Source organism: Patagioenas fasciata, chromosome 18 (assembly GCF_037038585.1).
Source record: "Patagioenas fasciata isolate bPatFas1 chromosome 18, bPatFas1.hap1, whole genome shotgun sequence".
NCBI classification, from domain to species: Eukaryota; Metazoa; Chordata; class Aves; order Columbiformes; family Columbidae; genus Patagioenas; species Patagioenas fasciata.
The window spans coordinates 3,689,106-3,714,689 of NC_092537.1; the positions used below are offsets into that span (position 1 = coordinate 3,689,106).

At 39.7% G+C, this 25,584-nt stretch overlaps 1 protein-coding gene across 3 annotated transcripts; it reads right to left on the bottom strand.

The window, feature by feature from the left end:
• Positions 1-791: 791 nt before the first annotated feature.
• RHOT1 (ras homolog family member T1) lies at positions 792-24,897 on the bottom strand. Of its 3 annotated transcripts, XM_065852211.2 has the most exons (21): positions 24,731-24,897; positions 21,779-21,837; positions 19,473-19,554; positions 18,775-18,818; positions 18,252-18,305; positions 17,879-17,931; positions 17,220-17,328; positions 16,562-16,663; positions 15,133-15,231; positions 14,616-14,724; positions 14,323-14,443; positions 13,571-13,655; positions 13,063-13,208; positions 12,363-12,463; positions 11,993-12,123; positions 11,587-11,670; positions 10,733-10,852; positions 10,364-10,566; positions 8,915-9,037; positions 3,486-3,629; positions 792-1,963 (listed from the first exon to the last, which is right to left on the bottom strand). In XM_065852211.2, the coding sequence occupies exons 1-21, from the start codon at positions 24,765-24,767 to the stop codon at positions 1,846-1,848; spliced, it is 2,124 nt and encodes a 707-aa protein (XP_065708283.1). In that variant the 5' UTR covers positions 24,768-24,897; the 3' UTR covers positions 792-1,845. The 3 variants fall into 3 exon arrangements, with proteins under 3 accessions (XP_065708283.1, XP_065708281.1, XP_065708282.1); XM_065852209.2 differs by lacking the exon at positions 3,486-3,629; XM_065852210.2 differs by lacking the exons at positions 3,486-3,629; positions 8,915-9,037.
• Positions 24,898-25,584: the final 687 nt, after the last annotated feature.

The window sequence follows — 25,584 nt, forward strand, 5'->3', positions numbered from 1 at the left end:
GTAAAAATTCAGGGCAGGGAAACATCTGCTCACCCAGGTCATCAGTTCAAAAGCACTGATGTGTTTATTTTCTGCATCGTGGAAGTCAGGAGACATATCACAGAAAAAGAGCAGGAGATACTGCTCAACTCCCTGACAAATGTTTTGGTGGAGCTGAACAGGCTGAGCACAGGAATCTTGTTCCACCTTACAGGAAGGTTAATGTGGAGGAATCTAATTTCTGTGGTCTCCAGTTACCTGGCAGGAGGAGGATACAGAGGTGATCTCTAATGATCAGTTTCCCAGAGAAAATGATAAGATTTTACATAACAGCATACACACCTCCCCAAAAACATATTAGCCCTGTTTTCTTAAAAAAATATCAGTAATTTTCTATATAGAGTGTAGTAGTTTCCGGATTGGGAGCGCTCTGATCTTGATAAAACGTTCTCATTTACCACTTCTGGCCTCCCTTTTCTGGAAGGTCAGCATCAGACAGGCATCGGCTTCCCCAAACCACCCACCGAACTACTCACTTTCTTCTCCTGCTCTATTTCATCCTTGACAGTAAACACAAAACTCACGCTTGACTACGCACTTGTGTTTCTACTTCAAAATATCACAGAAGCCGCTTTTGTCTTCTGATAAACCTCTAATGGAGGTGGCGTGGTCTATAAGACAAAAAGAAACTACATAGCCAAGAGGTCCAACAACTGAACAGTATTTTCTCAGATAAAGGACATGGTTTTATAAGGACCACCCTTCAGGGCAGGGGAAGGGGAAAGAATAAAAAAGAAAAAGATAACCACAAACACAGTACACAGTCATTTTATTGAAATACCTGAAAAGGCCAGCAATGGAAAAATAGGTTTGTCATGAGGAATTAATGTTTGATTTACTTGATCGTTAAAAAAGCTGTGTCTATAGGTAATTCTAGCCGGTTACAGAATGCACTGTGATCCATGCAGCTAATATACTACAGTAGAATAGGCACTGTGTATTGGTTTAGTTTTATCTTATACACAGCTTTCAACAGGTATGACGGACAGATGTGAGAAATTAAACCGCAACACTTTTTGAATTATAAACATTTATAATGTACAAATTTGCTCACCTGATTCATAAGGGTTATAAAACATAACATAACGGAAAACGAAAAACAGGAATTACACACAGCATACGAATTGATCTGACGGTTTTTGAAGTTTACAGTTTTCCTTTTAAAAGAAAAATCAGGCTGATAAATTATGTCACTGGTCAGGTAACACACAAAACCATAGGCCAGGACAGCAACAGTGACCTTTTTTTTTTTTCAAAGACATAGTTAGTGGGGAAATTTGTTCGTCAGTTAAAAAGAACAGCTAAGGATGAAAATCACAAATTCCATCTGGTAGAGCTTATAGTCCAAAAAGATGAAGTCACTTCAGATCCATGTGAAATAAATAAGCAATCCTTGAGGAAGTACAATCTTGGAGTTGAATCTACTCAACTGAAAATGAATTTCAACTATACACTAGTATGTCATGATGGTGAAACATCTCTGAACAGTATTTGAATAGCTGTTTGGGAAGCAATGTCTCACTGCTTTAATATGTACAGGTTATTTACAACAAATTCCCTTTTGGCCTCACAAGTTAAGCCATTTTAGCTGGCTGGTAAGATGCATTTTTTTTCCCCACACATTATGCAATACTGTAGTTAGAGCTATAATTTAAAATAATCTTATGCATGAATTACAAATATTAATAAAGTAACTCTGCATATATAAATATTTCTAGCAGAATTTAAAGCATTCAGAATGTACATAAAATGTTTTTTCTTTTTTTTACTATTGATTTGGTAGGGCCAGCTGTGGTTCTTCTCAGATCATCGCTGCTTCAGTAACGCTTTGTACATAGCAAAACCCAAAACTGCAAAGACAGTAGCACCAAAACTTGCTCGGAGCCAAAACGTGGAGCTCTTGAGGTCGGCTTGTCTCACGTGCCTAAAATTTAACACACATACAAAACCAGGTTAATGCCATGACAGGAATATAAGACAACTTGTGCTAAAACTACTTTGCTTTTGGAAACTCATCACTACACTTGTCACAGGCAAGCAGCTTACATTTCAGCCTTATGAGTATTTATACTGTTGTTTCACTTTTCTTAAAAGATCAGGATCTGATCTGCAGCCCTGATCCCATTAGTAGATCTCGCTAAAGTCAGAGAGCTCGCACAGCTGAAGAGAAATGCAGGAGCAGATCATTAGTTATGAAAGTGGGGGGTCAGCGTGTCTTACTTGGAGTGCCAGCAAGCATTCAGGAAAGGAAAACAAAACCAGCTAGCAAATAATTAAAAAGCCATAGTGACAACAACTATGTCCAGCAAAATCCCTTTTTTGTAATGCTGAGTTTACTTATTTCTGCTTTTCCATGAAAAACTTTCCAGTCCCGTTGAACATCTACTTCTACTTCTTCCCCACCAAAAAGGTCTACTGACAAGTAGCAAGTAATATTTTTCCAAAAGCTAGAATCAAAAGCAAGACCATTTGTAAATCCCTTTCCTCCCAGTACAGTCACAAGAACAGCAATAGAAAGTCATCCAATACCAAGCTGAAAGCTGAAAGTGCTAGTGAAACAAGCAGTGACAATGGCACCAACAGAAAAGGACAAGATGTAATAACAGTATGAAGTGACTGTATGACATAAAAAGCCACATCTTGCATGACATTAGGGACAGCATGACCCAACTCTCCCAAACATCGCCCGAATCCTGTGAGCATGCTCAGTTAAACACAGCTAGCCAGCCTCAACAGTAGTCTCAAGTATGACAGCTTACCAGAAAGCAGAAGCTACCGTTTAAAACAAGTTATCATAAATGCCATAATTCAAAGCACAAAAAGTTCCTAAACAATAGTGAAGTTTAGTTTTCTTTTTAAATGTTTATTTACTTTTATTTAAGATAGAATTTACACTTCTATTTAAGATTGAATTTACAACACAACTTCGCTAGCCTCCATATTTTAGGCTGTATTAATCATCGTGGGTTACTCGGTGAAAGCTGCAGGAGTATTAATGTTAAAGATGGGAGCGAACAGAGATCCTCAGCACACACGGTGCACAGAGAGTTCACACAGCGTGAGCTGCAGAGCTGTCGCATACAGGCTGTTTAATAAAGCAGGAATTGTTACTTGCATCAAAATACACACAACCAGTTTAGGATGTTCTTTAGTAGACGTTTGCAGGCGAAATATAAGCTGTCCAGATAATCAGCGTACAGTCATACCACATGCTGAAGAACAGGCTCTCTGGTGCACAAACACAGCTGGTCGCTAAAAATTCCTAATCTCATTTAAGAATATCTTGCTGGGTTATGGAACAGATCAAACTCATTAATTCCTGCAAGCATTAGTTCCTCTACAGCTAGTTTTGACAAAACTCTCTGCAAACTCGATGTCAAGGGGTTTGCCGAGGGGAAGAAAGGGAAGAGGCAGTGGCAAGGTCGCCTTAGTTTGGCTGCTGTTACCTGGCTTCAAGCAAACGCGGACCAAGAGATGACTCCATGAAGATGGAATCTTCTACAGAGCTGACGGCGTGCACCTGCTGCATAATCCTGCTCTCCTGGTCTGCTAACAGCATGGCCCCCAACTCATCTAGGTAGGCTCTTAACCTTTTCATACACACACGTACAGTTTGCAGTTCATAGCACGGCTCAACAACAGCGACTGGCTCAAATACGCTCAAACGTATCAGTTATCTGGGCTTTGCCATTTCAGCCATCTAGCCCCTGATTCTCCTTCAGTTGTTAAAAACTTAGTACTTGGGGAAAAACAGAAATACGTGGAGTTTGTACTTTTGATGAGCTAAGTAAAATCTATGATTTTATGTAGCTAAACGTGTTACTTTAAGAGCTCAGAAAACTGTCTAAGAAATGGAATCTCTTCCCACTCCATCCCCAAAGCCTCAACGTCCGTGTGTCCACAGGACACGCACGAGCTCCAGAGCCTCTGCCAAACACCCTGGACCATTCCAGGACATCGCTCTAAACTGACAAGATCTCATTACTGTTGACAATTCAATTAAAGACTGTATTTTATCACTACATGTGGCGTTTTTTAAGTAGAAGACTATAAAGCCCTTGTCTTTAGAACTGTAAATTACAAAACTTATTTGGGTATGTAAAATAAATCCCTTGTATGTGACAAGATTTTAATAGATTACATGACAAGTTCTGTTGGGTGAGTACTTGTATAACTAACACCACAAGTTTAATTTGGTTAATTCAACTGCCTGACTCTTTGTGTAATTCAAAAAACATCCCTTTAAACGCACAAATCACTGTTTAAATTGCAAATGAATTTTTTTGCGTTGCCTCATAAAGCACTATCTCTCAAATCTACATTTTCTGATTCCTATCTATAATTTACCTTCTTTTGACTTCTGCACATGTCCACATTTAACAGTATGCAAGAAACTTGCTGAGCATGCTTCATCCTTTTAAAAACAATTCATATATTCCCAGTCATGATAAAATCCTCTTTTCATGTCTAAAGGGAGAGTGAATTGACTCTGATCCCTTTCCTAAGCCTAACAGAGAGAGACTCATTTAAATAAAGGAACTAAATCAAAGGCAGGGATTTGTCTAATAACCTCAAGGAAATCTACTGACTTCAGTAAGAAATTATTAGGGCCCTCTGAATATCTCAGGCCAAAAATGTGAAGTCCAAAAACACTTACTGGAATTCGGAACACAGGTTCTTCTACCCCTTGAATAAAGAATGTTCAAATCGTATTTCAGTGCAGTTGTGTTTATGAAACTAATTTCCCCAGTGGTAGAAATTACCACCTTGCTGGTAAGAGAGTAACTCTGAATCAGAAAAGTTCTCTCCAAGGGTAAAACTTACGTATGGATGTGCACATATACATACACAGAGTAGCAGTTAGGGCTCCATAAACGAAGCTGTATTTGAAACTCTTGCTTACAAGTAATAATAACTAGCTTTCAAACTTCCCAAATAGATTGGTGTGTGTATTTAATCATATAATTAGTTATATATGAGAGTCTAGAAATTTTGCCTTTGGCATAAAATTCAGATTTGAATGCATGTTTTGGAAAAAAAAAAGCCAGATTTTTATTCAACCTACCCCTAAGTTGTGACTTGTTGAATAAGATCTTTGTAATCTGTCGTGTCTCTCCTTTCCGAGGCTTTAACAACTCACAAGCAGTTTGCACCATGCAGGTACCAGGCGGTTAACTGAGCATGCCTGTCACGGTCACACACACAACCACTGGGTTACGGGCCGGTCCTGCCGCTTTTCCCCATGTCAGCAGCAGAACCCCAAGTCTGGGAAGGTTTAACCTCAGCTACAAAAGTCGAAGAACATTCCTGTATTAACCTCAAAAGCATTTTAAAAGCGCAGCGGTGAGGCCAACAGGCCACTCACCCCAGGATTCTAACCAGGTTAATGCAGCCAGCGAGCAGCAGCCGCCTGCGCTGACAGGCAACAGCTTCCAGCAATTAAATATAAGCAGCTGAATTCCAAAACCATCGCGTAACATGCACGAGCTGCTGCTGCTTCCCTTCGGGCACATATTCTTCTAGGATGCAAACCAAGCCCAGCAGTTAGAATTTGCCCCCATGCATTAGACATCTGAAATGTGAAAAGCTCCAAGTGCATCTTACTATCTACAAAACCTAAAAATAATGTAAAATGTTAATGAATTATATTCTGTTTGGAAAGAAATCAGGGGATGCGGCTTTGCAAACTTCTCAATATGGGGCATTAAACCGTTTAGAGAAGGAGGAAAATAGGTAAGTAAAATATTGTGATACTGTCCTAAGTATAGGGGTAGGTTTCTCCAATAACATCTAATGTCAACATACTATCGTTTTGAAAAATAATCTGTGTATAATACTACACATAGTTGAAAAAGAAATCCTGGGTTATACTCTTAAAACTTTCCCATTACTACAGGAAAATTAAACAATTGTCTTAACTTTAATTTCACAGAAGGAAGGTTTTCATAGGGAAAACACATCTTACAGATAATTTCTGAGACAACCATGTTTATATGCGAGTAGAACTCCCCTTCTATCCTGTAATAATTTAAAAACTTTAGAAGGAAGAAACCCATGCTCTGAGAAGCCTTCCTCACCGAACAGCACAATTCTCATGCATTAGAACTAGTTTATTTTGAAATTAACTTAACTGACAGAAAAATGCCACTACTACACAAGCAAAAGGAAACAAATGAATGATTTTCAACCTAGAAAGCAGAAACACACACTTAAAATGGGTGCTTTAAAAAAAATGCGCAAAATCCAAGCTCATCATTAAAGGAAGGGTTAGAATGACAGAAGCAGAAACCTCGCTTTTAAAAAGAGGCAGAACAATGTAGTAAAAAAGAGATTAAGGGCCAGCCAGACAAATACAAGCGAACACGCAAAGGAAAGAATAAATTAAAACTATAAAAGTGCTACAAGACAGGACCAAGTCTCACGCAGGCATGCGCGGTGCTTTGAACGCAGCGTCCTCCTCCTCGCAGAGCCGATGAAGAGCGAGCCCGGGGAGTTCAAACCAACAATCCTGTTCCTGCACGATCAGTCTCTCTAAGCTGAACTCCCACATTTGCTGAACTTGCCTTTCTGATACCCACAAACCCTCGGAGAGTCTGTGAAATTTGCCAGTAGAATTGAAGCGGAAGGTGGGCATGGATAGCATTTTTCAGTTGCGCGGAGGCAATGTTCTTCCTTTAATTACTACAGTGGGAATACTTAAACGTGGTATTATGTTTTGCCTTGGTAACAGTGTCTAAGCATTACTTAGCAACAAATAATACAGGGAGGGGTCCAATGTGAAAAATTTTACCTGCTTCTACTGTCTAGAGCTTCAGAACAGGAAGGGACCAGGAGAATAAGCACCTTCGAGAAACCTCCTTTACCGTTCAGTTATCTCATTTGTGCCCAACTATCTGACCTAAGGGTAAGCACTTGTAAAGGCAAAATAAGAAAAGTTATCTAAACCAACTACATCGGCAAGTCCTTCTTGATTCAAAGGCTTTCTCTGATCTCATCACAAATCATTAGATTAAACCACATCTAAGGAGATACGAGTTTTAAACATGAAAACAACCTGTACCTTCTGAAGTCTGCAATTAGGAGCTGCTGCCTCTTGTTTACAATCTCAGCTCTACTATACATTGTTATACAGAGGTTGATGTAGTGAATGGTGAGTAACCTGGGGAGATGAACATGCTGGAAACCGGCAACAAAACCCTGGTGGCTGACTGAATGATTACGGACAAAGAGTTTACAGCACATTAATTTTTCCTTTCTGTGGGTCAATGGAAAAGTCTATGAGGAACTCTCCTTACCTTGAATTATGGACTTTTTTAAGCAGCAGCAGGTTCCTATGCTTATTCCACACTATCCAGTGACAAGGTGTGGATGGACAGCATTCATGAGACTTCTCAAAAACCACTTCAATAACCTGAGCCCTTGACTGCGTTTCAGAGGAACAAAGCGCGATGTCTAACGCAGGACTTAAAAAAACCCCATGGGCCCATACAAGAGAGAAACAAGCCATGACAGCTAATGTAGTGACCCATAACCCTTCCAAAAAATGAGGATACGTTATAGAAGTGATTTCAGCCCCAATAACGAAGAGCTGGGATTTTCTAGTAGTGACGGCTGAATGAAGTTCTAGAGTGACAACATGCAAAGAGATCGCTGTTTCAAGGCGTTTTTGTCTAAGGGACGACTGCTGTAGTAGAGATGGAGCGCGAACAGTCTCATTCATATTCACAGTCTTCTCCTAAGCTAATGAGTTTTTCACCCTTCTCGCACTTGGTGGTTAACATTTTTATCTCGGATTAAAGTTGTATTTCACAAAGCTGCTCACTCCTGTGGGTGGGTTTATCAGGAGAACTCCTCTGTGCATGTAATTTGCATTTAAAGGAGAGCGCCACTCTTATTTGGAGCAGCTCCAGCTGAAAACAGTCAAAAGCAGTAACATCCATACACTGCCAGCATGTCAGGACATTCTAAACATGGCCTTCAAATAAACACACTGATCACGGTTGCCACCAAGCATCACGTTTTCCATATAACCTCCAAGAAGGCTGTGAACGATGGAACCGCTGCACTACCAAAATTGTTTGGTTTGAACTCCCGCTCGCTGGGGTGCGATGGCAAGCGCCGAGGTGTTAGTAAATCATGAGTGCCCAACCCGCCCGCAGTGCACACACAAGGTAAAGCGCTGGTTTCAATGCTGAAAACCAGTTCTCTCTCTTTACCAATTGTTTTTTCCAAAGTATCTACAAATGCAAATGTTCGACCATTTACCAATTCTTACATGTTGCCTTCTGTTCAGAGAGGAATTGGATGTTAAAAGCTCTAGGTTTTTTACACAAATATCCACTTTTTGTGTAAACCAAAGATCGCACACACATACACAGAAATTCTGTGAATTCCCAAATATCAATCTAGCAATTACAAACAGGTAATATGTTATATGATGCTGCTATAAGCCAAGCTGTGCCTTTACAAAAACCTTTGTGTAACTTGTATTTAAGAGGCACTACCTCTGATCAATACTAAACAAACCTATAATGTCTCAAGTGAAACGCATTACAGAGATTTAGAGCCACTGTTTAATGGCCATTACCAGTTCCCTAAAAGCACAGTCCTAATTCCTCCATAGTATTTTTTCAATCTCTAAGTGCCTGAATCAACTTCCAAACTGGTAGCGCTTCAAAGAAATCACTGGACTAAGCTCAAAAATATCTTCAAGTTAAACAAAGTCTGACAATTCTATGACAATAATTAAAGTAAGTATCTGCCTATTTAGTGGATATGGAGTGAAAAACCTGCAGTATATAAGGTTACCAATTGCTTTTCCAAAAACCCTTTATTTTAAAAGCACACCTGGTACCTAGTAAATAAAGTTAAGGACCTGTTAAGAACTGCAGTGAAGAGTTTGTTCTTTACAGATTGCAGCAAGTCTGAGTTGAGGAAGTTCTGACAGATGCAAAATGTACACCTGTTGCAGGCGCACATACAGCGTAACCGGGCATGGCTGCGAAAACACACAGAAGGACAGCAGTTGAAATCGCGCTCGTCAAATCAGGTGCACATTAGGACTGTGCCACAACCAAGAGAGATTCAGGAATAAAAGGTACATTTGAATGAGGAAGGAGAGGAGGAAAAAATAAATAATACACTGGGGAAGCGAGGGTACAACTACAGCTGTGCAGAGTTTCAGGGTTAGATGTTCTGTATCTTGGACACTTTGGCATTACCGCCGTACACTGATCTTAATAGCAAAGCACAAACATGAACGAAAATGTTTGCTGGATTTATTTACGTTTGTAAGGAAAGCATCTAAATGCTTCTGGGTATGTCTGCACAGCAATAGGTAACACCCCTTGTTCAAAGAAAAGTCAGCCACGTTTTCTACCACTTCGAATGCACACTTTACCAAGTGACATTTCCTCTACTCTTGCCACCCTAACAAACACACATGCTTGAAAATTAAGGGAAAAAGCAGGAATGTTGATATGACAAGACATTTGGTCAGTGCTACACTTTAGTGGTATTCCCAGTATTCCAGCGCTACAAAATAAAACAAGAGAACAAAAACAAACAAGCTTTACTAATCTAATTCAATACATACAGTTTCAAATATTTTTTTAAAATGTTACTATTCTGGGTGAAAGTGACATTAGTTCTATTTAATTTAAAGCAAATGTCAGCTGTCATACTAGACTCCATCTGCTGTAATATTTATGTAGTTCTACACCATATTAAAAGCTCTGTCCACCAAAAAGAGATGCAAAGTGAGCTTAGCAACAGTGAGATGTGTAGTGAAGAATGTGAGTTTAATTATCTTCTATCTGAAGCCCAGAAGGTGTTTGTAAAGAAATTCTATTAAAAAAAATGAGATCTATTAGACTAATGGACTGAAGCATGTAATAATAAACATCCTAAAAATAAAAAAAACCTTGAAGCAGTGCATTGGGGGAACTGCTGTTCACTAAAGAGCGTCTTTACCTGTAATCAGCTGTCAAATTGAGCTACCAACAAGGATTAGAGTACAACTTTTTCACAAGTATCTCAAAAATACCAAGATATTGACATTGCCATATTGAGTTATGCATCCACAGGAAGGACAGAGCAGAAGCCAACACATTCACTGGGCTTTGCAAGGCTGAGTGTCAGCTGACGCTGATTTAAATGCTGGATATATACCAGCTTTCCCAATTTGAAGATTCTACTCAAGCCACTGAAGTCTCTCTGTTGCTAAACCTCGGTGAGGCAGTTCCACCCTCGTGGCTAACAAGGACATGCAGTGGGACTGTGCACGACCCATGCAACGTAAAAATATAACAGTTCAAGTACTTACGGATACATTGCCATAGTTGTCAGTTTAACAAAGATATCCTTACTTGGCACATCAACCGTATTACAAGTAAAGGCCTGAGGTGGAGGCATTTTGTGTTTTTTGCAGAATTCAGCAGGAGAAATGCTATATTCCTGTCTAACTTCGTGCAAGTCAGACTTTGCAGCTACCACTAAGCATGGTATCCTGCTATCCATGAAGTGCTGCTGCAAATGTAAAGAAAAAAAGAACGTGAAAGAAACTGTATGTGATACATTCAACCTGCAACAGCCTGAGCTGAACTGGTTGCAGGAGTGTTGAGATACATTCATTGCACTGAAGTCAGTGAAAAGATATATAAAAGAAAAGGCTGTCTATATAAACTATACAAACCTTAAAAATCCTGGCACAGTACTCAAAGGACTTAGGGTTACTGACATCATACACCAGGCACACAGCATCGCATATGGTCTCATCGTCAGTTAAAAACTCAGAGTCACTGACATCATGCAGCTAGAAGAAAAGATGGTCAGGGAGAGAGAAAAACTTTGTCATTATGTAGAAAAGGAATTTTATAACATTACTTTTCTCATCATTTTTATGGCTCATTTTTATGCATCCTCAGAACTACTGGACTGACAACAGGCAGAATTAATGAAATAGCAGGAATTTACCATACAGCCAACATATGTGAGCTGTTAACATCACATCTGCAGGTAATCACAACCTCAGCGTAAAAAGTTACATTTACTTTAACGCAAAGTCTTAGACTCCCACAGAAACTGGCATTCATCCTACCGAGGAAAACCAGAGAGCAGAAGACTAAATCTTGGAACACAAAGGACGACATAATATTATCAGAAAGGAAAACTACACTGGAAGCAGCTTTAAAGGAAGTATTTCACCCAGTGAAGATGAACTTAAGCCATGCTAATCACTGTACATGACAGATTCTTCTTTCTGAATACACAGATTGCTTGCTGATAATTTATCATGTTATAATTGGACACCCTGCAGCATAAACATAAGGGACCGGGTTCTGTACAATCTAGGGCAAGGTTTCAAAAATAACACATTCCGAACAGGTTCACTTTAAAGTGCTAGCAACATTTAAAACCAGAAGTTGTTTGCACCAGAAAAGGTGTGGGGGAGAATCCACATCTACGAAGAAGGAACGATTAAAACAGAAATTTGTTTGCAGAATTCTAAGATTAGCCAGCCCTATGGTAACAACGAGGCAACCTTACCAGCAAGTATTTTTCCTGCCCGTATACATAGACTGTATTAATGGCGTAGTAAGATTTGTGTTCTGCACGTATTTGCCTCTGCCTCTGAAAACACAGAATTCCGAGTTAGACCACAGTGACTTGCCCCTTTAAGTTACACCTGAACAGCTGTTTTACTCCATTTATTAATGAATGAAAATTACAGTAATCTGTAGTTTGTTTTGCAAGTAAATGCACAGCTATAATCCACGAGGTACAAGTAACTATTGCATGCAACAGCTGTTTGTGTCTTCACTAAAAACAAGACAAACTCACAATCTCCTCCCCAACACAATAATAATCAGTAAAACTCTAAGATCAATTGGTTTTGCTGTTCAGCGTTAACTCATAAGCATATACAGGTGAATATAGGCAAAAGGCTTCTTACTATTAGATTTCTTCCAAGAAGAGCCTGAAGAACTCCACTTTTCCCACAGCCTTTCATCCCAACAACATTGCAGCGGAACACGTTCCTCTGAGTCTGTTTCTTCTGCAGGTCTATCTTTTTATCTCGTGTTACTTTGGAAAAAACACAAATATTTTTCACAGGGTGCACGTATTTATGTGAAAACACAAATTGTCCACTTACATGAAAATGTACACAAACCAATCAAAAATATTAAATCAAAGGCTTGACATGAACGGAAAGTAAAAAAGAATATAAGCGAAAAAAGACCATTTGTTTTAACAATTTACTCTTGAGTAGATTTCTGAATTTCAATTCCTAAGTTATACTTTTTTTCTTTAAATTTTGTTACCTGTAATTGCTGATGCTTGAGATTCTTGTTCTGCGAGTATCGAGTAGCCTAAATAACCCAGGTACTCCAGGCAACGCTGTACATCTAAGTATGTGGTGAGTCTAGCACAGGGGACAAAAATAAGTGCCTAAGTTGTTAGCATCTGTGACACCAATTCTCTACAGTACTGAAACAGGTTTTCCTCCTATCTCCAGCCTGACACAACAGACGTATTCCTGGCACTACGTAGTACTGAGGGACTAAAGCACTCTGAGGGTAAATGGTGGCAATTTTACCAATCTAAATAATCAACATAACACTACGAAGCCAATACTTGCTCAGGCCTATCAACCTACACCGTATTATTTTTTCCCTTGACAAATAATGTTTTTCTCATTTTCCATATTTTCAATAAGAGAAAAACCTCATCATTGAATACCCTTATTCATACAATCTCTAAAGAGCAGAACAGAAATAAATACTTCCAATAAGTTTTAGGAGTGTTCAACGTTTTGCAGACGCTTCTTCATAGTTAGCACCAAATACCGGCCAAATCCTGAACAGGCGGTTACAACTGTCTGAAGATCGGGCCACTGGCTGGCTATAAAAACTTGCTTGCTTGGGTCAGTTCTCAACTACTGAAAGTCCACTCTTTCTACTAGATTTCTAAGAGGAATCTACCAATGCATTACCATATCCAAATGTATCGTATCGCACTCACGTCCACTGAGAGAGAAACCCTTGGTAGGTGATCCAGCCCCTCTCGTTTGTACACACAGTGTTGTTGACATCAGGCCCCCATGGCATGTAAGGGAAGACTTTGAACAAATCCTTCAGTTCATTGGGAGACAAAGCGCAATCTCTGTCCTGGAAACAAGCGCACAATAGCAGACATAAATCACTTCATTCATGCCTATTCTAAACATATTTTCTTGCTGCACGCTTGCAAGCTTCAAGAAACTGAGCTGCTTTATTTTTAATCATTGTTCTTGTTATTCAATAAGACTAAATATATGAGCCAGTTTAAAAAAAGCTGGTAGCACAACTACAACTGCCAATTCTCCTTGTAGGCATAAATATAAAGAGCAGACTAGTTCTGACTGCTTAGCTTCAGTCAGAGCCAACTTCTGAATGAAGTGATATAATGAAAAGACCAAACTTTTTTCTAGTGAAATTGTTGGCAAACTAAGGCTCTTTGGTATCAGGACACACATAAATTAAAATCTTACCAAATCATGTTTATCAAAAATACTTTGGAGAAACAAGTATGCGTGATGATTTAACTCTGTCGTGCAGTCTGGAGGAATTTTGAGCCTGTTTATTGAAAACAAAACCAAGAAGCGTTAAGTGCGCTTATGAAACACAGAATTTTAAAAATCAAAACACAGACTTTTTGAATTACAACATTTGGTATTTGACCTTTGCATTTAGCTTTAATAACTTATCTTTAAAGAGATCAAAGCACATGCTTTTTATTAGGAATTCTAAAATTATGAGTGTCTTTATACTACACAATATATATAGATACATATATAGGGTAATCGGTTGTCATTGGTTTGTTTGGTGGTGGTTTTTTTAAATCCAAAATTATGTAGTTACATTTTTAAAAGAAGCCACAAAATTGATTGATTTCAATTTTTTAATTTGAGGATTTTCTCAGGTGCTATGAAAATACTGAGAAGCCTTTTCTACTTTGTTGCCACATAGAATAAGCAACTGCTCAGATTTATGTTCCAGTTTTGTACTAAGAGTCTCTTTTGCCATCTTTCTTATAAAGAGAAATAATAGTACATGATTTGGCACAAGAGACAGGAGTTCTTCCTTTGTAATTTTCAGTCACATGAAGACTTTGGCTGGTAGGTCATAAATAAGGGAGATACTTGATGTAACCATGTGTTAAATAAACACACAACAATAACCCTGCCGAAGCAGGAGGCAGCATCAATTAGATGAATGTCAAGCTAAAATAATTGACACATACGGAGGAAACAAGTACTCTGGTGTAAGCTCTAAGTCATCATCGTATCCAAAGCGTCGTAAAACAGTCCAAGTTGTTTCATGCCTTCCTCGCTGAATGAAAAGTGTGTGTAGAAAAAGAAAACCTAAAAAGCAAATGGTGAAATATTAAGGCTCTGAAGTGTTTTATCTGCTATAAGTATTTTTAATAGAATCAGTATCAGACCAAAAATTAAAAAAGTTTGACATACACATTCAGATTTTAAACCTCCTGGGTGACATTACAGCATCATCTTGTAAGAGTTAAATAAGGCTCACCTTTTAATGTTAATCCATTATCTGCCACTCCATCACTTAGGTTTTTCCTGACTACATTCTTTACATCTTCTAAAGCTTGAGGTGCCAGCGGTGTATTAAAGCAAATTCTCTACCGAAAACCAAAAAGAGTGTGTTAAAACCACCGGCTGCTAAGCTGGACAAACAGCACGTCCTGTATGAAATACAGCTTTAAATGTTCTGATAAGCTAATACAGGACAATCCAATTTCTTAGTGGAAATCAAGGTGTACAAACTTTATTTTCTTTACTTCTAATAGATGTTTTTTCAATTTTATTTTGCTCCTGAACTAAAACTTGAACAATCGTTAGAAATCAAATTACTACCAATTACATTTTTACAGATTCATTCTTTTATGCTGCACTTGAGACTTGTAATATCTAGACCTGATTCCCTTACAATTCACCTTACTTCTGTTCCTTCCAAACCAACCACTTGTTTTTCTAGAATTGTACAGTTTAACTATTACGCATGGAGAAAAGATAAGCAGGAGTGTTACCTGAAAGAAGTTGAGCTCTGCATCGTTGAGAGTGCCATCATTATCCTGGTCAGAAATTCTAAAAATGCGAGTGAGGGCTTTAATACAGGCAGGTTTCATCTAAGGAATAAAGGAAAGTTCAGTATCTAGACCTGAATACGAAAAGATTACACTGAATGGCATCAGGCAGCTCAATCATCAAAACAAACAGTAGCCTTCATTTCACATTTTTAGAATGGAGACATTCATATACAGATACATCAAACAAAAAGCAAGAGGAAACAAAATCCTCTAGCAAATTTATATCCATACATTTAAAGTAATTACTCCACAGAAACACCTTTATATTCAATTATTACAAGAGCCTCAAGCTCTTGACAAGCTGAAGGTGGCACTAGATAGTTATTAAAATAAAATTTAAAAAACCAGCATTTTTGGTGGGGAAAAAAAAGGCCTTGCAATCCCAGCGCCTTGTAAAAATAACCAGCTCTAGAACTACAGTAACTCTTTCTAGGCAAGCACACTGACTCTATTCACCATTTCAACTACACCGAAACTCTTCACAGGGCTCATTCATCTACCAGGGAAAGCACTGATCAGAGGGACTATCTCTAGGATGAAAGAACCGCTGGGGTACCTCCGGGCGACGGGAAACAGACACCGGTAATTCTCTCCCAACACCTACAGTGGTGACGGACTCTTCTCTTCACAGAGGTCACACAGATTGCACAGAGATTGGTTTTGGAAAACCAAAAAGATTTCAGCACAATTTTACCACAACATTACTAACTCATAAGGATGATTCTGATGGAAGAAATCAAAATAGGGTTATTCTCTAGTTCTCTACTCAACAAAGTATTTATGATTGAAGCAACTGCCCAGTAGTACATGGGGGTTATGTTAAAAGATTTTATTTGTATTTGCCCAATAAATGAATGTTTTAAAAACATACTCCTCCATAATACACTCAGCTAACTAACTACTGTGATACTTAAAAACCAGCCACATCACTTGTATTTATCCCTTTTGCCAAAGTCTCAGAAGATGCTCAGAGAAGTTCTTTCCATTAAGTCAGGCCAAGGCTGGAATATTTTCCTTTATATAAATTGAGTTACTGTTAAATGTATATTGAAATGAGAACTGAACTGAACACATGATTGTGTTCACATTACATTTGGCTTAAAGTCATTACCAAAGCTTCTCATTTTACTTGGCAGTTCACATGGACAACAAAGAACTTTTCATTGCTTTGAATGAAGAGGAAAGACAGATCAGATTAATGCAACACTAAACAACCACCACAGCTCTGGAGTATAATGCTTGATATTTGGGTATAGGGTGGTGGTAACAGAACACACTGAGAAATGCAAAATCCCCTGAAAACGAAAGAAAAGGGAACTGATTAACTCCCCTACCATATTATTTGTTCTTAGAATCTATGTGTAAATACCTCTTTCTCCTCTGGGCAATAGAGAGGACCTGTAGGATGTAGAACAGCTTTCTGGGCATAGTAAAACAGCTCAGATATATTCTTCAAGTTTTTGGCTGAACACTGAAAGAGAAATCCTTATACTAATTAGTTAGTTTCTTGACTCTTTGGTGGTTTCTTCTGAAATTCAAGTAAGCATCAAACTTTTTAAAGATCTAGCCCCCTCTTGTGTGTACAGTGCTGCTTTGGAAAAGACATGGAGCCCCTGTATCTGTTCAGAAATTAATAAGGGAGGTCTCATTACAATTTGCTGTCATACCAGTAACAGAGAAATCAGTTGTATCTACTTTGAAAAAAAAAAAAGAGGCATATCCATGCATATTAAATCAATTTTTAATATTCTGCAGACACCTGTCTGGCTTATTATTAAAACATGTGCTAAAGGTAAGGATGTAAGGAGGCTCTAAACAGTCTAAGAATTTGACAGTAATATTTGATTACACAATGGTGTAATCTACTCTAAAGAAAAATAACATAAAAACTCGTGATGATAATGACTTACATTGGAATATTTTATTTTGAACCCAAAAAATTCACCTTTTCTATTAAAAAGTTGCCATACATGCTTGGCAAGAATGTGGTTTTGTTACTCATTCTAACTTCAGAAAGTCTCGCATACCTCTACACATGTTTCTATCTCTGTGTATTGATTCATAATGGGAAGGATAGTTTCCATACTGCTATATTCCACTAGATCAGACTTGTTTCCAACTAATATAAGAGGCAGCCTGAAAACAAAAAAAGGTTAAGAGCTTTAAAGACAGAGAGATAAAAAGACCCATCTTAACTTAGCATCCTGCCTCTCACCAGAAGCCATTATATTATTTTCATGATTTAATTATCGCTGGCAGCCAACAGGCAAAGCTAAAAGATGGCAGTTTTAAGTAAACTGTTTTGATATATACTTAGACAGAGATGTATTTTTCGTTGATACTACAAAACCCACACTGTTAAACACAGAAGTAACTAATTATATTATTATTATTATTATTATTATACAAAACTAGCATCAATAGAGAACCTATACAGACCACGTTGCCAAAACTCGTTATACCGTAACAAATATAAACACACCTGGTAAAAGCTGACCATGAAATTAAAAATAAAGAGCATTGCTGGCATATGTAACAGACCTACATACTTTAAATCTCTTGTTGCTTGGACTTCTTATATAAACTTTAAGTTTAGAATTTTATTTTCTTAGACAATAAACATCCTCAACACTGTCCATTGACACCCATCAATGTGCAGCCTAATTCACACTTCACACTTACGCACCTGCTATCTTTGTCTGTCCTTTCATTGATGAGAGGAATCCACCGACTCGTCACCTGAAGTGGGGTTAAAAACAAACATGAAAAACACATTTTCAAATACAATACGACTGAACCATGCACAAGTTCGACCACAACTGCTACTGCTTCTTTCCCAAGAAGCCACGTATTTACCCACAAAGGGGGAAACAGGTGACTGAAAGCTCAGACGCTGAAATGGACCAGAAGCAACACCACATCTGTATGTTCTCTTAGCAACTTGATCTCAAACGCCACCTTATGCATTTTAAACATCTAATACAGTTTTCAGCTTGCCAACAATCAGCAGTACACAAGTTACATCTCAAGCAATAATTGAATAAAATGTCTTACCATACCTTATCAATAGAATTCTTGTTGTTAACAGCATACACTATACAAATAACATTTGCCTGAAATGAAAAGGAAGGAAAAGCCGTGAATTCCACTGCTCAGGGGCTCCAGAGCAACAGAGACACTTAAGAACCATATGTAACAACACCAGAGTAACAGTTCCACCGTGAGTCAAAAACTACGTCCCTGACTTTGCTTAAGCTATTTGCAGCCTGAAAAACAGCTTACACCGAATAACTGATAAGTTGAGATGTGCCAGCAAGCATCTTGCAGGGTGACATTCACAGCTCCTGCCCGCAGAGACCTCTGCTACCCAGAAATCTAAACTGAAGAATGATAATTTGCAGCCTCCACTCAAGCACCAAACTACACGCCAGCAATGGAACACACCACCATGACAGACTGCACAGAAAATGTCCAAAGGTGCTCAGAAAGAATTTAAAATAGGAAACAGAAGGAATTATAAAATTACCAAGAATCCCATGCTATTTGCAAACTATTTTCTAGTAAACACTAAAATACACTTACTTGTGATATTTCATGGTAAAGCTGCTCATCGTTCTGCTCTGCTTCTGCATTCAATAGAATAAGCCATTCATTAATACGGCACGTTTTTGAGAACAAAACTGAAAAACTTAAGCAACTGAACTAGGGTATTTCACAACACTCAGCCCTGTGAAAGCTCTTGTTATTTGAACATCTTTTTATAAAAGGCACTAAAGAGTCTCCTCCTTAACACTGAGCCTATGTATCTATTCAGTCAGGTCATGGAGATTAGAATATGTCAAAAACCAAAATTACAAAATATGAAACTGACACAAAAGGATAAGGTGTCCAAACTGAGAAACGTAGAACGACATAGAACATAAGGCAGGTAAAGTCTCCTGCATCTTAGTAAACTCTTCACTGAAAGAAGCAAAAATAGTTTTGAATTCCACAAAAGTACCGCCCTGTAAACATGTCTGTCAAAGAACACGAATTCATTGGAAGGTGCCTACAACTGCCTTTCATGGAAGTACCAACAGCAGTTAATGTTGGGCTTTGAATTTGTAGGACCAGTCATCACCATCTGATTCAGTTCTATCCCACAAGTTTCTGCTTTAATCGAGTCTTTCCCTGCATGTCACTCTGGTCCCGTACAATGTGACTGTGTAAGAGGTTCCCGAGTTAAATAAACAATTCCACACCAAATCAGTCACCCAGGAGTGGTATTGGCTCGTCCTTACCTGAATAATCCACTATGTGGGTGGGCACTCTTTCAGGGGTGACATCAGCTGGAATGGTGATTTCTTCAGCCCGCGGTGGAACCTTGGGTTGGACAGAAACAGCAAGAAAGAGCCTTTAAACTTAACCCAGAAAACGCAGACGGTCAAAAAAAGTTGTATACACTTGTCAATTACTCAGCTTTAAACAGAACAACTTCTCAGCAGTGCAAGCACTTTGTTTTGGTTTGGGGTTTTTTGCTTTCTTGTTTTATTTCAGAGTACTGAAAGTCACTGCTACTGTCTCATTCTTTATTATTCTACGTACTGAATAAGGACCTTCCCACATGCTCTGTAAGGAAGCAATGTTATCAAGGGATTCAATCAATGCTTCTATAAAACTCATATCCACTATACCTGACCACCTACAGAGAACGATCACCCTAGCGAAAACTACACACAAAACCTGAATTGCAACTCAGTTTAAACAGAAACGTCATTTAATAAAGAAAAGTTCTAAAATGTGGGGGAGTTATCAGATGTAATCAATTACATCAAAGGGTTACACATTCTTTAGCAGGAGACTAACATCGGATTTAGTGTGCTATTATTGACAAATTAAATACTGTTTAATCTATGTTTAAACATTCGAAATTTTGCACAAGATATTCTGATCCTACTCCCACTGAAATCAGTACAAGAACTACTCCTGTGAACAGGGCATGACTTGTCAAAGAAATGTTAAATACTCAAGGTAGAGTAACCAAGCAGGAGGGACAAAACACAAGCCTCGGTTTTCACATAATCACCACCTGACAAGTTCCTTGCTTCCGACAGAGCACCAAACATTAAGCTCAGAAAAGCCTCCAAAGAAAACACGACACTAACAAAAAGTGTGTTCTGCAAAATACTATAAACTAGTTATGATTGTTGGCCATTTTTTTTGAGAGAGAACATCAATCCATACTCAGGAACTTATTTTAATGAAAACTTCCCGCTCAGCTCCCTATAGCCTCCTACCTGCTGACCCTGAACTTTAATGGTGCTTTTATCTTCTAATAAAAAAAGGAAAAAAGAAAAGCCAATCACGGGAAGAACGGCTCTTTGTAAAGCTTCAGGCTCTACTTACATCCTCATCAAGTCTGATTGCTGATGACACTCAGTATTCAAACACTATTTCAAAGTCTGAAATGTCGGTTACACACACCCGCATAGCCCCGACCTGCGTGACAGACTGCAGGAATTGTACGTCTCTTGCAGCGGTTTATATAGGATGCAGCATTTCTTTAGAAGTTATTTCTGTACTTTACGGTAGATTTTGTCTTATATACAAATGATGTTTTTTTCCCCTCAACATGAATCTAGAGAAATATTCCAGATTCTAGAGCAGGAAGAAGCTGAGAAGTGAAAAGAGGCCTAGAACTCACTGACCGCACCAATGACCAGGCTGTGAAAGGAGCAGGTCCCTGAGCACGGCGAGAACAAACAGCAACTGGAGCCACTTTTTACCTGCCAGGCTGGGAACTAAATTCGGTGATGTTGGGAATCTAATCTGGACTCAGGAACTGTGGTAACCCACTGATTTGCATTAAACACAGCACAGTGTAGACTCAGAGAGCAGCACATGATGTCTATTTTAAGACTTGTGATCGGAAGAAATAAACATTCCTGTTTATATGTAAAAAGTTTAACTATTTGCAGCAGCTGCAGCTCTTTTTATGGTATAAAGAGAACTATGTGCTGTTTTTTTAAAGGAATAAAGTGTAGAAGTAGCTTTACTTTTGTTCTGGAAGAAAGCAGTAAGAGTTTTCGGCATTTTGTACTTCAAAAGAGTCAGGAAAGCATTCTTCAAAAACAAAGGAATATCTCAGTTACAAAAAGTGGTGAAGTATAAGTTATACAACGTGACTTTTAAATCTCTCATTTTCATTCATTTTTCAATCTACTTGCTCTTTAAATATCACGGTCAAAACAATTTGAGGGTCTTGCCTCTTTCAGCACCTTCCCATTTACAAGTCTCTAATGTTGAAAACATGGCCAGTTAGGACCAGTTTCAGCTGCTTAAAAAAATAAAAGTAACATTCCTCAGATATCAAAAAATGAGTTTAATTAACCATGTGAAAAACAAGAAAGGAACTTAGATAAAATTTAAATTCCCTATCTTCACACAGAGGTGTATTTAAAGTAACCTACATCACTCTTCCAAGAGTCATCACTGCATTCTAGACTTAGACATTATTTTAAAGCAGAGCCTGTTAACTCACTCTTAGGAAAAAAAAATATACAACAAGATAGAAATAAAACATAGAAAACAAATAAGGATGCTCTACCTCTTCTGGAAATTCTTCACTGACAAGAGACATAATTAGTGACGTCTTCCCAACTCTGGCTGCAAAAGCAGTAAAAACAGAGATTAGATATTTTGGGGTATTTTACACTCAATAGTTGCATTGCATCTTAAAATTGAAACTATTTTAAAAACATTTTCCAACTGACCATGTTAAAGGCTTTTATCTGTTGTTTAAACATATTATGGATGACGGTAATTCTTTCATAATTCTATAAGGACACAAAAAGGAATTTAGGAATTTATTATTTTTATAGTATTCTTGATACAACTATTGTGCTTCAGCCCTAAACTATCAAGGAGAAGAGCTGGACCAGAACACATGGCTCTATCATCAATGCTTTATTTGTTTGTAAGACATTTCTTAAAACCCAAAATACTATCTGGGATCATATCCCTGTGACAGCCCTCAATTCAAGCAAATAACTATTTCGTCCTGGACCTACAGCATCTTTGTTACACAGAATCCCAGGATGTCAGGGGTTGAAGGGACCTGGAAAGCTCATCCAGTGCAATCCCCCCATGGAGCAGGAACACCCAGCTGAGGTTCCACAGGAAGGTGTCCAGGCGGGTTTGAATGTCTGCACAGAAGGAGACTCCACAACCTCCCTGGGCAGCCTGGGCCAGGCTCTGCCACCCTCACTGGGAAGAAGTTTCTTCTCAAATTTAAGTGGAACCTTTTGTGTGAGAACAGGTATGAACTTTTCCCCAGCGGTCAGAGCTCGGAAACAGTAAGATGCAGGTTTTGTAACAATTGTGCTTTCACCAGACACTCATCTAAGCTAAACCCATAATTTACACTGCCAGGTGTCCTCCTGCTTAAACTACATCTTCAGTTTCATCCTGACTGAATCAAAGAGCTTCACAACCTCTCCTGTTTCCATAGGTAAGTACTTTCCTGATAAGCAAGTGATTAGATAACTACTGAAAACAGTGCAGCACATTTTGCATCTGACCAAACCAGCTTTAATTCAAAATGGTGACAAAACACGTTGGTTTTGAGATATAGAAACTAATTTCATTAATATTATATGACTGAAAATAGAAGATTATGTGCTGCTGGTTAGTACAGATGCTCAGTATTTATAAGCTTCTGACACACTTCCAAGTGTTCTAGAGTTGTTTTTGTATGGAACTCTGTAGGTCCAAGTGTCAAGATTTGGTTTATTTTGCTCAAATCTAGGTCAACCACTTGCTTTTCCAATTCTGTTTACAGTCTTTGAAATAACGGCCTAAACAATATCGACTGACTAGGATGAAGAAAACAGTACAGCACTCTGTAATAATTCACTCATCTTTTTTCCCCGTGTATAAGTCTTTTAAATCATGCTGCACAAAATAACATGCTGAACATATTCTGAAAATTGTTGACTATTAAAATTGATGTTTGCACCCCAGATACCAGGACTAAAACAACCTTACGCCTAAGATGTAGACCACTGGGGATGACAAAGGCTGTGTTTTGGAACAGGCTTACAACAAAAGGTCTTTATCTGATACTTCAGAGCCTGATCCTGATGGTCTGTTATCGTCTAACAAGTATTACGTAGTCTAGACTAACTTCTGGTTTCAGACTAATAAATATATATAAAAACATGTTTACCGAACAGCACTAACAGTGTAACTGGCAAGTTTTACTGAGTTGTAAAACAAATTTCTCCCTTCTGCTCATCACCATTCCAATAAAAATATGAGAGGCTCACAATCTCTGAGGTGTACCATGTACTACATGTTGCCATACTTAAGAGACTTGCATCTTCGACATTTTCAGGTGGACACATAGTGAACTTAGTCGCCAAACCAAAGCTCCTGTTACACCTGCACTGAAACCACTGTACGGAGCCAGTCCAGAACAGGATATCGCCAGAGAATGAAGGCACATTAGACGTATATTCTGAAGAGGAATTCAACTGTGTGTTCAAATGTACTAATACATTTCTACATAAACTGAGGCTTGTAAAACTAGCCAAATACAAGCTTAACAACTTAACTCTTTCTGCATAAAACCAGCTCCCTGAGGATTCCTCTCTGAAGAAGTCACGGAGGATCTTTCTAGGCAGTACAGACAGAGCCAACCCACGCTATAAAACAACTGCATAAACTGTACTTAGTAGTACTACATTCTCAGTATAATTAAGTAATTTTACTAATAGCACTTGGTAATTACTCTGTATTCTTTTTCTTGTGAAGAACTTAGGCGCACTTTACAAGCTAACAAACCAGAACCTCCTTGCTGCTATTTACATCAGCAAGCAGCTGTATCTTTGAAAGCCTAGCCACTCATTCGGGTACCTAAGTGTGAACTTAAGGATATAATTTTAGGTTCATATGCAAAAGCACAAACACTCTGTATCTTTAGCGTGCATATAAATACATGCTGTTTATTCAAGGTCACACAGTAAGCTAATGGAATCTGGCTCCGTAGCCCTGTCCTGGCCACAGGTCCACAACACTTGACTGATAAGGGCTTGCAGCACATCTGGCCACTGACTTCCACACTCAGTGAGAAACATTTCAGTTTGGTTTAAACTAAAGTTTAAACAGGACACGGCCAAACACAGGGGAAGAGTTTCAGCCCAGTTTCATTTCCAGGGACCCCCAAGGAACACGCCAACTCCGCAAACTGACTTCCATGACTTGGGGATCCAGCAAAAGGACGCGAGGAGCCGGCGCCTCCCGGCCCAGCGCGGTCCCTGCCCCGGCCCCGCCGCGGGAGCCCAGCCCGGGGCGGCCACGGAGCACCCGAGCTCTGCAGGGCCGGGCTCACCGCCCCAAGGAGAAGGAGCCCCGGTAGTGATGAGCGAGCCCGGCCCGCAGCCCCGGGCGCTCTGACAGCCGGCGGCATGGCGGCGCAGCGCTCCCTCAGCCCCCGCCCTGCCCCGCAGCCGCGGCCCCCGCCCTGCCCCGGGGCCAGCCCGGCCCCTCCCGCACTCACGTTCTCCCACCAGCAGGATCCTCACGTCCTTCTTCATGGCCCCGCTCCCTGGCCCCGGTGCGGGGCGGTCTCACATGGGGCTCGAGGGGGAAGCGGAGCCGCTGCGGCCTGGGGTCCCCCCGCGCCGCCTCCTACCCGCCGCGGAGCGGGCGCTACGGCGGCTGCCGAGGGACACACTCAGCGCGCCTGCGTGCGGCTGCGCGGGGCGCTCGGGGCCGCGCGTCCCCCTGAGGAGATCTGAGGGGTCGGGACGGACAGCGGTACCGGGGTGTCCGCTCCGGGGGGAGCGCTGCTCGGGGCTTCCCTGGGACGGTGACGGAAGTTTCTGCCATTAAGGAGCCGTTATTTTGATGTACCGTAATGAAGCGGTGCTGGCTGCAGGGGGGCGCCAGCCAAGTGAGCGCGTCCCGTGCACAGGAACCCTCCCTTTCAAACTGTGTGTTCATAGAGTTCAGTGACAGCCAGGGAGAGTAACCTTGAAGATTACCAGCACTTCTGTCAATGACTTCAAACCCCGCGGAGCTCCATTTGTCTAAATAAGCTAGTCAAATCCTTCATGCTTTATTCACATTAAACTTATTCTGTTCATTCTTGAGTGTCACTGTCTGCCTGAAAAAAAGCTTTTGCTTCTCGGGAGCTCTGTTTTCAGTTTGCCTGCATGAAGGTCCTCTCAGAAATTCAGCTGTCGGGTTTTTCAGGATCTCAGTTCTGGCCTCTTCACTCCACGCAGGCAACAGGGACCTCCCTGCAGCCAGAAAGACGGACAAACAGCCAGAAGCACTGCCTGTTCGCTGGCAAGGAAACTTACAGAACCTCGTTTCCTCAGGTTCCTTGGCAAGAAAACACAGTCCTTG